The sequence below is a fragment of the Leptopilina boulardi genome, unplaced genomic scaffold (assembly GCF_019393585.1).
Source record: "Leptopilina boulardi isolate dan_hultmark-lab unplaced genomic scaffold, ZJU_Lbou_2.1 LbouV2_352, whole genome shotgun sequence".
Lineage (NCBI taxonomy): Eukaryota > Metazoa > Arthropoda > Insecta > Hymenoptera > Figitidae > Leptopilina > Leptopilina boulardi.
Window position 1 is genome coordinate 120,689 of NW_026137921.1, and position 13,981 is coordinate 134,669.

At 23.8% G+C, this 13,981-nt stretch overlaps 1 protein-coding gene across 1 annotated transcript; it reads left to right on the plus strand.

Moving 5' to 3' along the window:
* The first annotated feature begins 5,260 nt into the window (after positions 1–5,260).
* Positions 5,261–13,303, plus strand: LOC127286350 (tubulin beta-1 chain). Its single transcript, XM_051312748.1, has 2 exons — positions 5,261–5,451; positions 11,507–13,303. Exons 1-2 carry the CDS (start codon positions 5,395–5,397, stop codon positions 12,791–12,793), a joined length of 1,344 nt encoding a protein of 447 aa, XP_051168705.1. The 5' UTR covers positions 5,261–5,394; the 3' UTR covers positions 12,794–13,303.
* Positions 13,304–13,981: the final 678 nt, after the last annotated feature.

The following is a 13,981-nucleotide window of genomic DNA, read 5'->3' on the forward strand; positions in this document are numbered from 1 at the left end:
TAGTTAATCCTATAATATTTAAAATACTTTGCAAAAACTTTATACATTGTATCATATTTCGGGGATAGGCGATTTCATCTGAAAGTATGATCAAATATGGGAAAAAATTTCTTTTTTCTTATAATTATTTTTTTTTCTCTTAAATATCAAAATAAATTTTTTTTTATCAATATCAGTATCGAAAGCTTTTTTAATGCTCTTTCGATTGGTAATATGCAGTTTTCAAAAAAAAAAAATTTTTTGACCAAAAATAATGGAACTCAAAAATAAATTTGACTTTTTCCAGATGAAAGGTACGATATTTTTTTTTTAATCGGAAGCCGAGGTTTTTTCCTACAAAAATATATAGTTGAAAAAATTTGACAATAATTTTTAAATATTGAAAAATAGTAAAAAAAAAAATGATTAAAAATAGCCAAAATGGTAAAAATAAAAAGCAAAAAATGTTAATTATCAATATTTAAACATTTTTATCCCATTATTTTTTGTTAAAAGAGCTTATAAAAAATTTTATGTTTTTATTACCTTCATTGTTACAAATTCCCCAATACGGAGTTGTTTTTTTAAAAATAGGTGTTTTTTTTTTAGGTAAAATGCATAGAATTTTTATTGTAATTTATTGCAAAAATAATATTGATTAATTGATAATAGCAACTATGATTATAAAAAATTTTTGATAATTTTCCTAATTTATTGAATATATTCAAAAATTTGTTACAACCAACCCCCAGCTCCCCTATAATGCGCTTATAATTAGAGAGAGCATCTTTGATATATACTACTATCTGCAAAATTGCTAAATTGCGGAAGTAATTGTTTCTTTTCATATAGTTTATACATGAGGGCGTGTTCTACAAGTGAGTCATGTTTATCGACTTTTTCATTTCTAGGAGACGTCGGGGTTGAATATAAGGGTGATACGACTCTTTATATGCGACTGGCTCTACATGTGAATCATTCGTCATTATTATTTCCGGTACACAGGTACAATATCCACGTATCTTTTCTTAATATTAATAATTTTTCATTCAATGAAATTATTTTTTAAAAAAATTTTTTACAAATTTTTAATACATATATCTAAAAAACCAATATTCTAAATTTAGAATATCGTATTTCTAAAATAGCTGCCAAGGATATATTTATATATAAATTTTAGAATAATTTTTTTTCTATATGTAAATATTGTACTTATTTTTTTTTTTACAAAAAAAAATTAATTAAATTTTTGTAACAAAATCAGTAAAATATTTAGACATATTTTATGATTTAAAATTAACTGAATTATATGGGTGATTCTCCAGAAACGGGTCACTTTTGAATAAGGAATTTTTTTTTCAAAATTATTTAAAAATACATGTTTATTGCATCCTTTGTATTAATTATGATTGGAACAAGTGATTCTAATAAATATTTGAGCTTAAAAACCGTTTTTAATGTAATTTTAACGATAAATATGTATTGTAGTACTTTCAGCGCAATAGCGTAGCAAGGGCGGCCGGGGCCCCAGGCACCATTGTTTTTGCGCAGACATGTAATTAAATTTTTAATATTTAATTTTTCGAGAACAAAACAATAATTTCTTTGCAAAAATTAATTGTTTTGTAGAAATTTATCTCGGCTTTTTTTTATAAAAATAGAGAAAAAAAATTAAGTTTCTTAAACGCAAGGGAACTGAAAAGCTGAATGACGGCCCTGTAGTTGAGTGTCGTTTCTGCTCGCGCGAAACTTGCGCATGCTCAATAAAATTTCGGGGGCCGGAGTTGAGAGAGCTGGAGTTGAGAAACAAATGAAAAACATTAATTACTTTGTTAATTAAGGACTAAATAAAAAATCCTTTAGGGATTTTATACAATTTTATTACTTTTATCGATACTATAGGTTGAAATTCAAAATTATTTTGAAAAACGATTGTTTTAAACAGGTTCGGAGTTGAGACATAATAAAAATACGCAAATTGTATTGTTTAATAATATAAATTTAAAAGTTAATTAGTTAATTAGTACCGTTGATTTTTATTCAATTGGGATTTTTACACATATTTATCAAAAAATTGCTTTAGTTACAATGAAAATAACAAGCAAAACCTCGAAAAACTAGTCAAATTCTCAACTCCGGATCCAGAAAAAAATTTACGAAGAAACATTATAAATAAACATTTTTTTATTTAAATGGACGAAAAATTAAAAACCCTTTTAGGGAATAACAGTTTTTCAGCCATACTTTAAAATGACTATAATGACAAATTTTATTTTTTTAATTTTAATGTCAAAAATCTTATTCAAAAATAGCAAAATCCATGTGTGGAACGAGCAAAAGTATATTTTTAGCATATTTCAGATGACAAATTAAATTTTGGGAAGTAAAATATCATTATATTGATAATGAGTTTATTAAAGATCATTAAAATGAAGAAATTTAAAAAAAAATAAACCAATTCTAGATAATATTTATTAACTAATTAATCAAAGAATCAAAAGTGACCTGTTTCTGGAGAATCACCCATATATATATATATATATATATAATAAACAAAATTAATTGAATTTTAACTATATAAATATTTAAATATACAAATTTTGTTTAACCATTTTGACAAAGGACCAAAAAAATCTCTACATTTGGATTCTGACATCATATCTTTTGAACTTTAAATATTTGCATTTTTAATTTGCATTCAACTTTGCGCATAGTGAAATTATAGACTTCAGAAATTATAGACGTTTCACAATTATGCTATATATATATATATATATGAGAACTTGAAAAGAAGATATATAATAAATATAGTTAAACTTACAAATAAAAAAAGAAAAAAACAATAAATAATTTAATTTTAAAACAATTATAAATATGAAAAATATTTCTTTAAATATGTATATACAAAAAGATTGAATATTAAAGATTTTCGCAGATCTAAAGAAATATTTATTTATTTATTTAAATATTTATTTTCACAGAAAATTAAAAGGCATTAAAATAATAAGCATTACAGCTTATTTTAATGCCTTTTAATTTTCTGTGTTTTTCAAATAAATTTCATATTTGTTTTAAATATATAAACATTTTATTTACGGTAATAATATTTTTTATATATTTGAAACAAATAAACAGTTATTTAACTTTGAAGATAAATATATACATCCAGAAAAAAGATTTCCTTGGTTCAAAGAAATCAATTTCTTTGAAAAAATTTTTCTTTGATACAAATAAAATTTATTTGTTTCAAACAAATTATCTTCAGTTCAAAGGAAATTATCTTCGTTTCAAAGAAATTTTTTATATAATTCAAATAAATGTTTCTTCGACTCTAATATCAATGTTAGAATTTCTTTGATGTAATGCAAAAAATTTCTTTTATTCAAAGAAAATTTCTTTGAATTAAAGAAGCTTTCTTTGAAACTAAGAAGGTATTTCATCCAAATAAATTTATTATATCTAATTTTAGTTTAAATAAAAAACTTCAATAGACAAATAAATGTAGACAATAGTTATAAAAATGATACTAGTTATGAAATTAAAATTATCTATATTGTGTGAGTCATCGCAGAGTTTTTAATGAATCATTACCTTATGTATTTGATGTTTATATATTCGTCTTAAATAAAAAAAAAAAAGTAGACATTTAAATTTTAAGATTAATGTGTCTCTTTTGTCATTGATGACCAAAAAAGTCTCTTGACTGTACTCTTTCGCCCACGATTTCAATCAGACACCATTTAATGAAAGTAGAACTCATTTTTAAAACCCTCAAGTATTACTTAAAATTAAGCTAATATGTAGGTTACTTTTTAAAAATTTTCAATGCATTTCATTTTGAATTTTTAAAATAATTAAAATTTTGTAGAAGTATTTTTATTTTCTACAGTTAAACAAATGAAAAAAAAAGTTTTTGATTACTATTTAAATTATTATTAAATTTTATCTGAATTAAGAAAATTTTATTTTTATTGCTAAAAAATATTAATAAAAAATATTAATAAGTAATTAATAATTATACAAAAACCTCACTAACAAATATAGTAATAATAATAATAATAATAATAATAATACACTGAAAAAAAAATTTATTTGGTTCAAGTAAATATTTATTTGATAATAGTCAAGAAACCAATTATTTGAATCAAATAAATTTTTTTCAGTGTAATAATAATAATAATAATAATAATAATAATAATAATAATAATAATAATAATAATAAAAAATAGTAGGTAATAATAATTAATAATACATGTTTAATTATAAAAATATTAAAAACTGATTATTTTATTATTATTATTATTATTATTATTAAAAAAATAATTTTTTTTATAAAATTAAAAATAAGTATATATAGTTATAACGACAATAATATGATAACAATGTATCATTAAAATTTAATTATTGTAATGTATTTTTAAAAAAATTACAAAATGCAAAATTATTAAAAATTAAAAAATGTTTTTAAAATTACTATTTTAAAAATACATAATGAATCCTGTAAACTTTTTTTTTTTTTTACAAATAATTGCAATATATGTAACAATTATTATTATTATCATAATGACAATAACAATATTTTTTTAATAAAAAAGATTTAAAAAAAAAAAAAAAATTTTTTAAATAAACTTAAATTAAATGCTTGAATTATTTACAATGAAAATTTATTCCACTTTTGCTTTAATGGGCATAGAAATTATGAGGAACATTAATAATTCCTGTTAATTAATTAAAAACAATTAATGACATAACAGGGTAATAATCTCTGATTAAATGTTTATTCCACATCCTGCGACAATAATATTCACCTAGAAATTCAACTATGTAAAACAAATTGTGCTCCATTAATGATAATAATTATAAAAGAAAAATTAAATGTTACAACCAACAAACGAATTCAAAATAACGATCATTGACCTTCATTTATATATCTATATATATATAACGACCATTCAAACTTTTCTCGAAAAAAAAAAAATTAAAGGCGGGAAAACAATATTAACGTAAATGGAAAAATTTTACATTGAAAATTTAAAATTTTATTTCATTGATAAATAATGAAAAAAAAAGTCACATTAATTTTTTTTCCAACCATTCAAGACCTTATAAAGAATATAAAAATGTTTCGTTAATAAACGGAAATTCATGCTTGGTTGTAAAAGTGGCAACGTCGGCGACGCCGACGCCTGTCGCTCGCTTGACTCCCATTGTGGTAGAAGGGGCGCAACAACCAATCAGAATTCACGCTTCTACCTTCCCCCCTTTTACATATTCGCTGCTTGTCTCGGGCCTTGGTCCTGTCTCGTCTGGTGAAGTGTTCAGTGCGGAGTAGTTCGTCAGATTCGTATAAACATATTACTTGTTTGTTAACCCTCATAAAATCAATAGTAAGACAATTTTTATCAAACAATCAAGATGAGGGAAATCGTTCACATTCAAGCTGGCCAATGTGGAAATCAAATTGGAGCCAAGGTAAGAAGAAATTAATCGAAATATCATTTTTATTCATGGCGAAAAAAAAAGAAAAAAAAAATGTTCGGTAGTGTGCAAAGACGCGTGAAATGCCGGAGAATGTGCCGCGCGCGCGCCTCTCGTCCCTTTGTTCCATCGTTTTCCATCGTCCTGAAAAACCGTTGATCCATTTTATTTTATGATAATTCAAGAAATTGATTTTTTTTTATTAAAAATTCAGTTTATTAATTTTTTTTTGTGATTCTCGAAAAGTTTGATTCTCTCAAATTTTTATTTTTTATGGGATTGCCTCGACGAGAAAATTCTCCGGTCTCCATTTTGCAAGTGTGCTGAATATTTTTTTTCTCTCTCCTTCCTTTTGCTGCTGATTTCATCAACGGTATTCCAGTTATTCCCTCTCTCTCTCCCCACCTGGCCTTCAGCGTCCAGCCAACTCCTAGTTTTTTTTTTTTATAATATATAAAATAAAATGTTTTAGAGAAAAAAAAATGGTTTCCTTTATTTAATTTCAGGAAGTATTTTTCTGTAAATATAGTAAAATAATTTTTCTCTTCTATGTGTAAAAAATTCAGCCATGAAAAAAATACTGTATATTAGTGTGTGTGTGTGTGTAATTGTTTGAATTCTCCTTATCGACCGGTTGCCGACTCGGGATATTCCAACGGTTTTAAATATAGACGCTTACGGTGTGATTGATTTTTGAATTTTTCTGTTTTGATTCACAGTACGGAGAATAAGAATTCTATTTAATTATTTATTAAAAGTTCCTTTAATTTTGAAACTCTATTATTGTGTATTTTGATTTATATATTTCTTGCTGTTGTGTGTGTGTGTGATAAATATTTTTCAATATAAGAGTATTGATTGTTATTCGTATTAATATGCTAATTACTTGATAATAATTTTTTAATGTTTATTTTTGCAAGTTTTTTAAATACATTATTATTCTTACGGTAAAAAAATTTTTTTTTTGAACTCTTCGAATTTTTTCATATTTTTATTTATTTTCGCAAAGTTTTTATAATTTACTAACGTGAATTAAGTTAATTAGATTTTCTGTAATTAAAGTATATTATTGAAATAAAAGGTTTTAAATTAATTTCAAAAATAATTTGATCACAAATAAAAATAAATTAATTACATAGAGAGATAAATAATTTAAATATAATTTTTTTAAATTTTTGTTAATTTTAATAGTTTTTAAAAAATCAAAAAAATTTTATAATTTTTAATTTTAATTAAATTTTAAATTTCGTTATTTAAAAACTGTTTGTAATATTTTTTTTTAGCAAAAGTATTATAAAAATTATTCTAATAAAATTTAAAAAAAAATTTTTTTTTAATAAAGTAAATATAAAAAAACAAATTTGTAATTAGTTTAATTTAATTTGAGAATAACAAATAAAGTAGAAATTGTTTATATTTAAATTTATTTATTTACAATTTATTAGTTGAATTATTTTTTAAAATAGGTTTAAAATCAATTTTTTATTAAAATTTAAAATGAAGAAAATAAAATTTTCTCTTTGAAAAATTTTTCAATGAAAATGCCGAATTTAATTCCCTTGGCAACATAGCGTTAAAGGTCAAAGAAAAGATGATTAGCGAATGACTAAATATGACTGTTGATAATCTCTTCTGTGTTGGCTCAGAATAAACAGAGCTTTCAAATGTCCCGTTACAAAGATTAAGTAATTCAGTGTCATCGCACGAGAGGAAATTAATCCTTATTATGCGCTTTTCCACATTTCACCGACCTTAATTTTTTTTTTTTTTTTTTTACACAGAATTATTTTTCAAGCAAAAAAAAAAAGCACTGAAAATATATTCTAATTAAAAAAAATAAATAAGAGTTACAAAAAAAATATAAAATAGAAGTCAAGATAAATTAAATTGAGAATATTTTTTTTCAGTAAAAAGAGAGAAAAAAAATAAAGTTTCATGCTCCTTTTGAATGATGTGAATTGTGTAATATTCAATTCCAAGGACGTCAGGTCCATGTAGGTTGATATTACTTGGCAATAGACATTTCCAAATATGTAAAAGAAAATTGTAATCCTCCCGGTCGGTTCCTTGAATTCCACTAATGAGAGATTTATGACGTGATCTTTTTCTTTGAAAAGCTAACATTTTTTTTTTTTTATACACCAATCAAAATTGGAAACTTCTTACATTCCTCCCTTTTATATTGGCATACTTTTCCAGAAGGCCATTGTACTTTTCAGCCTCGTAAGGAATTTCTGACGAGGCTTCTTTTCTTTTTCCCCCATTTTTAATTCAAAACATGCTGTGATTGTATATTTATATCAATAAAAATGTTTAGAGTATTAAAAATAATATTAAAATATTTTGATAAAAATATTCAAATGGTGAAATTATTTTTTATTTTTTAACTGTATTAGAAAAAAAGTCCATTGAAATTATTTAAAAAGAAATAAAATAGAAATTCTATTTCATATATTAATATTGTTGAATTAAGAAAAAAAAAATTGTATTAATTAGAAGTTAAAAAGTCTCAATTAACTATTTCAATAATAATTAATGAGAGAAAAAGTTGAATTTGATTTACGATATATTGTGAGATGAATATATTTTAATTAAAAATTAATTATAGAAATTAAAAAGAATATATATTTTTTAATGATATTATTAAGTTTAATTAAAAATTCAGAGGAATAAAATTTAAAATGTAATTTATAACAGGATTCATTTTTTTGGGACTATTAAAAAAATTTGAAAAAAAAATAACACTGAATTTAACGGTATATTATTAATCAATTCGAGTTATAAATTTTGAAATCAAACTCATTATAAAGAGACTGTAAATATATTTGATATTTTACTCTCATATTTTAATTTAAAAGAATTTTTACGTACACAAAATAAAAATTTTGTAAAATAAAAGATAAGTTGAAAAATTGGACATTTTAAATAAGTTTTTAAGCAATTTTTTTTTTACGTTTTATACAGTCTTAAATAAAAAATGTAAAATATATATGATGCGATTTCTATTAATATCTTATTATCTTGAGGAAAAAATTCACTACAATGAGATCGTGGGGATTTGTTCAAGAATTTTCGTTTTCTAAATGCGATTATTTTAACCACTTTATACAATAATAAACATTGCATGAATGTTAATTTTTTTTTAGAAAGTTCAGTTGTAGAGAATCTTTAAATAATAAGGTATTGTTTTTTTGTTTAATGTAGAGTTACTTTTTTAAGCAATATTATTGAGACTTAAGCAGCTTTAAGAAAAAAATGTAAATTTTTATCGGATTAAAATATTGTTTTCACGTAACAAAGAATTTCATTGATAAATTCTGTTGTTTCATTATTAGTATAATTTTTATTTAATTAAATTTTCATATAACAATTTTTATTTGAATTTTTTTTTTAAATCGAATTTTTTATCATAAATTTCTAAATGTTTTGGTTAATTTTAAAATTTCCATTGAAATGTTTCTGCTTCTTAAATGAAATAAAAAAAAAAAAAAATATTAAATAAAAATTTCATTATTGTTCACAAAAAAAGTGATAGTTACAAATCATTAAGGAGATTCAATCCATTGACATAACCTGAAACTAAAAAGTTATTTTTAACAAATAAAATTGTGATTAAAATTGGTGTTATCGAATTTTGAAAGATTCAGTTGTAAAATTAAAAAAAAAAAATTATTTTGAGCCAAAATTTCTTGTTAAATGTTTATTATTATCTAACTTTTTTTTATGTTTTTTCTTTAAAATTAATAAATAACTATAATATTTATCCAAATTTTACAAACAATAGGTCATTTTAACGAAGCTCAAGTACGTAACGTTTATGATAAACGATTTTTAAAGAAATAATTTTTTAAATTGAAAAATTCTATAATTTTTTCCCTAAAATATATTTCTTGTAGTTTTCATTAATCAAAAAATTATAAAAAAATATTTTTTAATCAAAAAATTATAAAAAAATATTTTTTAAGCAAAAAATTAAAGAATTTTTCATTATAAAAAATTATTTCTTTAAAAATCGTTTATCATAAACGTTGCGTACTTCAGATTCGTTCATTTTACTAAAAAAAAATCTCTACAATTCAGTTTGTTGAGTTGAAAAGTTATTAAACAAAATACAATTTTTGTTTATTGTAAATTTTTTAATTTAATTATTATTTAACAAAAAAAAAAGAGAGAAAAGTGAGTTATTGTTCATAAAAATTGGATAAAAATTACAATTGTTCACTAATTTTTAACCTCCATGAAGTTGGCGTCGACGCTCAGCGTCGAAAATTATTTTTCATGGGTTAAAAAATATTAAAACATTTTTTAAAAAGGTTTTGAGTCCACACAATGCTTTGAGAAGTATTTTTCAAGGTATTATTTGGATTGAAAAATTAAAAAAAAAATAATTTGAATTTTTTAATTCGGTGAAAAACATTTTTCGGCGCTGAGCGTCGAAGCCAACTTCAGGGAGGTAATTTTTAAGAAAAAATAATTATTTTTTAAAAAGTAAAGTATAAACTTTTAGCAATTTTTGCCTCTTAAAAAAATGTCACCTATTTTACATATTTTTATAATTTGTTACTTTTTTTCACCTTTCTCGCATAATTCGGTTGATATTCTGATGTAATATTTAAAAAAAAAAAATAAATTTAAAATGTAAAAAATATCAATCTGTTTAAATTTTAATTGCTCCAAATTTCAATTCAATCTAAATTTTAATTAAAATTTCAAATAATCCAACTTCAATCAATTTTTATTTTTATTCGTTAAAAGAAAATTATTAATTAAAATTTTAATCAAATGCAAATTCAATCGATTGAAATTTAAAATTAATGAAATTTTAATCTATGTAAATATTAATTGATTCAAGTTTTACTTTATCCAAGTTTTTATTTATTTACAATTTCAAATTATTTGAAATTTCATTTTATTCAAATTTTAATTGACTTTAGTTTAAAAAAATGTTCAAACTTTAATTGATTGAAGATATTTACATTACTGCTTTGAAAATTGTTCAAAATTACAAATTGATGATAAAAAAAACGAAGCTGAAATACGCAACGTTTATGATAAACGATTTTTAAAGAAATAATTTTTTAAAACGAAACATTCTATTATTATTTGCCTAAAAAATATTTTTTTATAATTTGTTGATTAATAAAAACTAGAAGAAATATTATTTAGGCAAAAAATTATAGAATTTTTTATTTTAAAAAATTATTTCTTTAAAAATCGTTTATTGTAAACGTTGCGTACTTTATCTTTGTATAAAAAAAACATAAAATCTTGTTTAAAAAAAATCTCAGTTTCCCTGAAAAACTTGTTTAAATATAAAAAATCGTGATTTAATAAGTAAAATGTTCTCAAATAGTTAATGTCAGGGAAATGGAAAAATTTATTCTTGTGGCAATCCTGGGCTTTATAAAAAAAAAATGTAATCCATTGTACCCCACTCTCTCCCTATTTATAATCGATTATTTATAGAAACGCATGAATAAGCTCTAAATCAAATATTTTAGAATTATAATTTGATAGAATCTTATTTTTTTTTAGAATATTTATTTGTTCGAATTGTAGAATTCTAAATTAATTAATTTAGCAGAATTGTAATTTAAAAGAATCTTAATTTTGCAGAAAGACGATTAGAAAGAATATTTTGCAGAATATTCATTTGCTCGAATATTAATGTCATTCAAAAAAATCTAAAATGGTCGAAAATCAATTTGCCATAGAAATAATACGACGGAAACTTGAAATTTGACCAATCGGAAATTATCAAGAAAACTTTGATTGGTCAAATTTAAAATTTCCGCCGTATTATTTCTGACAAATTGATATTCGACATTTTCTAAAAAAAAATTAATATTCAAACAAATAAATATTATTGCAAAATTAATATTCTACAGAATAAGATTCTATCAAATCATAATTCTAAAAAAAAAAAAAAATATTTTAGAGCTTATATGCGTTCCATTATTTATTGTGTAAGATTGTTTATTTATAATAAATTTTTGTAAGTCAAATTTTTATTTTATGTATAACTAATGTAAATAATGTTATTTTTCAGTTTTGGGAAATAATCAGCGACGAGCACGGTATTGATCCAACTGGCGCTTACCATGGAGACTCTGACCTCCAATTGGAGAGAATCAATGTCTACTATAATGAGGCATCAGGCGGCAAATATGTACCACGAGCAATTCTCGTTGATTTGGAACCAGGCACAATGGACTCTGTTCGTTCGGGACCATTTGGACAAATTTTCAGACCTGACAATTTTGTATTTGGTCAATCAGGAGCCGGTAACAATTGGGCAAAGGGACATTACACCGAGGGCGCTGAATTAGTTGACTCTGTTCTCGATGTTGTACGTAAAGAGGCCGAAAGTTGCGATTGCCTCCAGGGATTCCAATTGACTCATTCACTTGGCGGTGGTACTGGTTCCGGTATGGGAACCCTTCTCATTTCAAAGATCCGCGAGGAATATCCCGACAGAATTATGAACACCTATTCAGTTGTTCCATCGCCAAAGGTTTCAGACACTGTTGTTGAACCCTATAACGCCACACTCTCCGTACATCAATTAGTTGAGAATACTGACGAGACATATTGCATTGACAACGAAGCACTTTATGATATTTGCTTCCGTACATTGAAATTATCGACACCAACATACGGTGATTTAAATCATCTTGTATCACTCACAATGTCGGGTGTGACGACATGTCTCAGGTTCCCTGGACAATTGAATGCCGATCTTCGTAAACTCGCCGTTAATATGGTACCATTCCCACGTCTTCATTTCTTTATGCCTGGTTTTGCACCATTGACATCGCGCGGTAGCCAACAATATCGTGCATTATCTGTACCCGAATTGACACAACAAATGTTTGACGCGAAAAATATGATGGCCGCCTGCGATCCACGACACGGTAGATATTTAACAGTCGCCGCCATATTCCGTGGCCGTATGTCAATGAAGGAGGTTGACGAGCAAATGCTCAATATTCAAAATAAAAATAGCTCCTACTTTGTTGAATGGATTCCAAATAATGTGAAGACAGCCGTTTGCGATATTCCACCACGTGGTTTGAAAATGTCAGCGACATTCATTGGTAATTCGACGGCAATTCAAGAATTGTTTAAGAGAATTTCTGAACAATTCACAGCTATGTTCAGGAGAAAGGCTTTCTTGCATTGGTACACTGGTGAGGGTATGGACGAAATGGAATTCACTGAGGCCGAATCGAATATGAATGATTTGGTGTCTGAATATCAGCAATATCAAGAGGCTACCGCCGATGAGGACGCGGAATTCGACGAGGAACAAGAGGCCGAAGTTGATGAGAATTAAATTTTTTTTATTTCTCTTTCATTATCTTCTTTTTTTTTTTTTTAATGACGTTTTTAAAAAAAAAAAAAAAAAAAAAATGTAATCATTCTCTCAAATATGAAAAAAAAGCTTTACGCTTCGTAACCTTTTTGCGATATCGATTGATTTTTTTCTTTATATAATTCTCTTTCATTTTTTTTTTTTACATGAACTTTTTTCTTGATTGCCCCCCCCCCTCAATTTTTTAAAAAAAATTTTTTGTTTTTTTTTTTTTGGTTTAATGAAGACGCGGAAATGATTCTTCTCGTTCGCGAGAAAGAGACATGTGTATTATTTTCGAAGTATATATATATATTATGTGTCTTGCTTTTTTTTGGAATTGTAAACAAGATTTTCTTGTTATTTTGTTTTTGTATTTTTTTTTTTTTTTATGTATTATCCTCTTTGGTAACGCGTCGTTTAATGACTTTTCAGTGTATATATAATCGCCTCCGCGGATACATCTTTTAATAAATTATTATTGGTAATAAATGGAGATTTTATTATTTGTGTGCAACATTTTCCTCATATTTTCATTTATTTGGAAATATTATTTTTTTATATTGCAATTTTTTATTTTAAATTTTATTTTAAATTAAATTGTCTTTTATGATTTTAATTTTCGTATTGAGCAGAGAAAAAAATTCCAAGTTTTAAAAAAACGCAAAAAATATTTGTATTTTTTTTTTTTTGAGAAAGTGGGAAAACAATTTTAATTACAAGGAATCAAAAATTTTGAGTTTAAAAAAATTGTTCGATAAAATTAAATCCTTGTTTTTTTCTAAATTAAAAAAAAATGTAAATTTTTCCAAATTCTTAATTACTAATATTTAGCAAATTTTCAGTGTTTTTTTTTAATTAGAAATTTTTTTTATTTCTTTTCACTTGGAAATTTCTTATGTAACTTGAAAAAAAAAATTTTTTACTGTAAATTAATTTTTTTTCATTGATTCATTTATAATTGTATTATTATTAGTATAATTATATTATTATTTAGTTATTAGTTTATTTTTGAACAAGTAGAATATTTCTTTTTTTTTTTACTGTAAAAAATTCTCTGGAGGTGAAAATGGAAAATCTTTAAAGGAAGGCAACACCCTTATTTTGACCCCTTTAAATTTTAATGATCACATGAAGTTATAAATTTTTTTTCCTTGAAATATTTTTGTC

Excerpts from the sequence above, each read along its gene's own strand:
- LOC127286350 (XM_051312748.1), top strand. The coding sequence starts at position 5,395 with ATGAGGGAAATCGTTCACATTCAAGCTGGCCAATGTGGAAATCAAATT. Across the intron at positions 5,452-11,506 it reads GAAATCAAATTGGAGCCAAG|TTTTGGGAAATAATCAGCGA; the intron begins GTAAGAAGAAAT and ends GTTATTTTTCAG.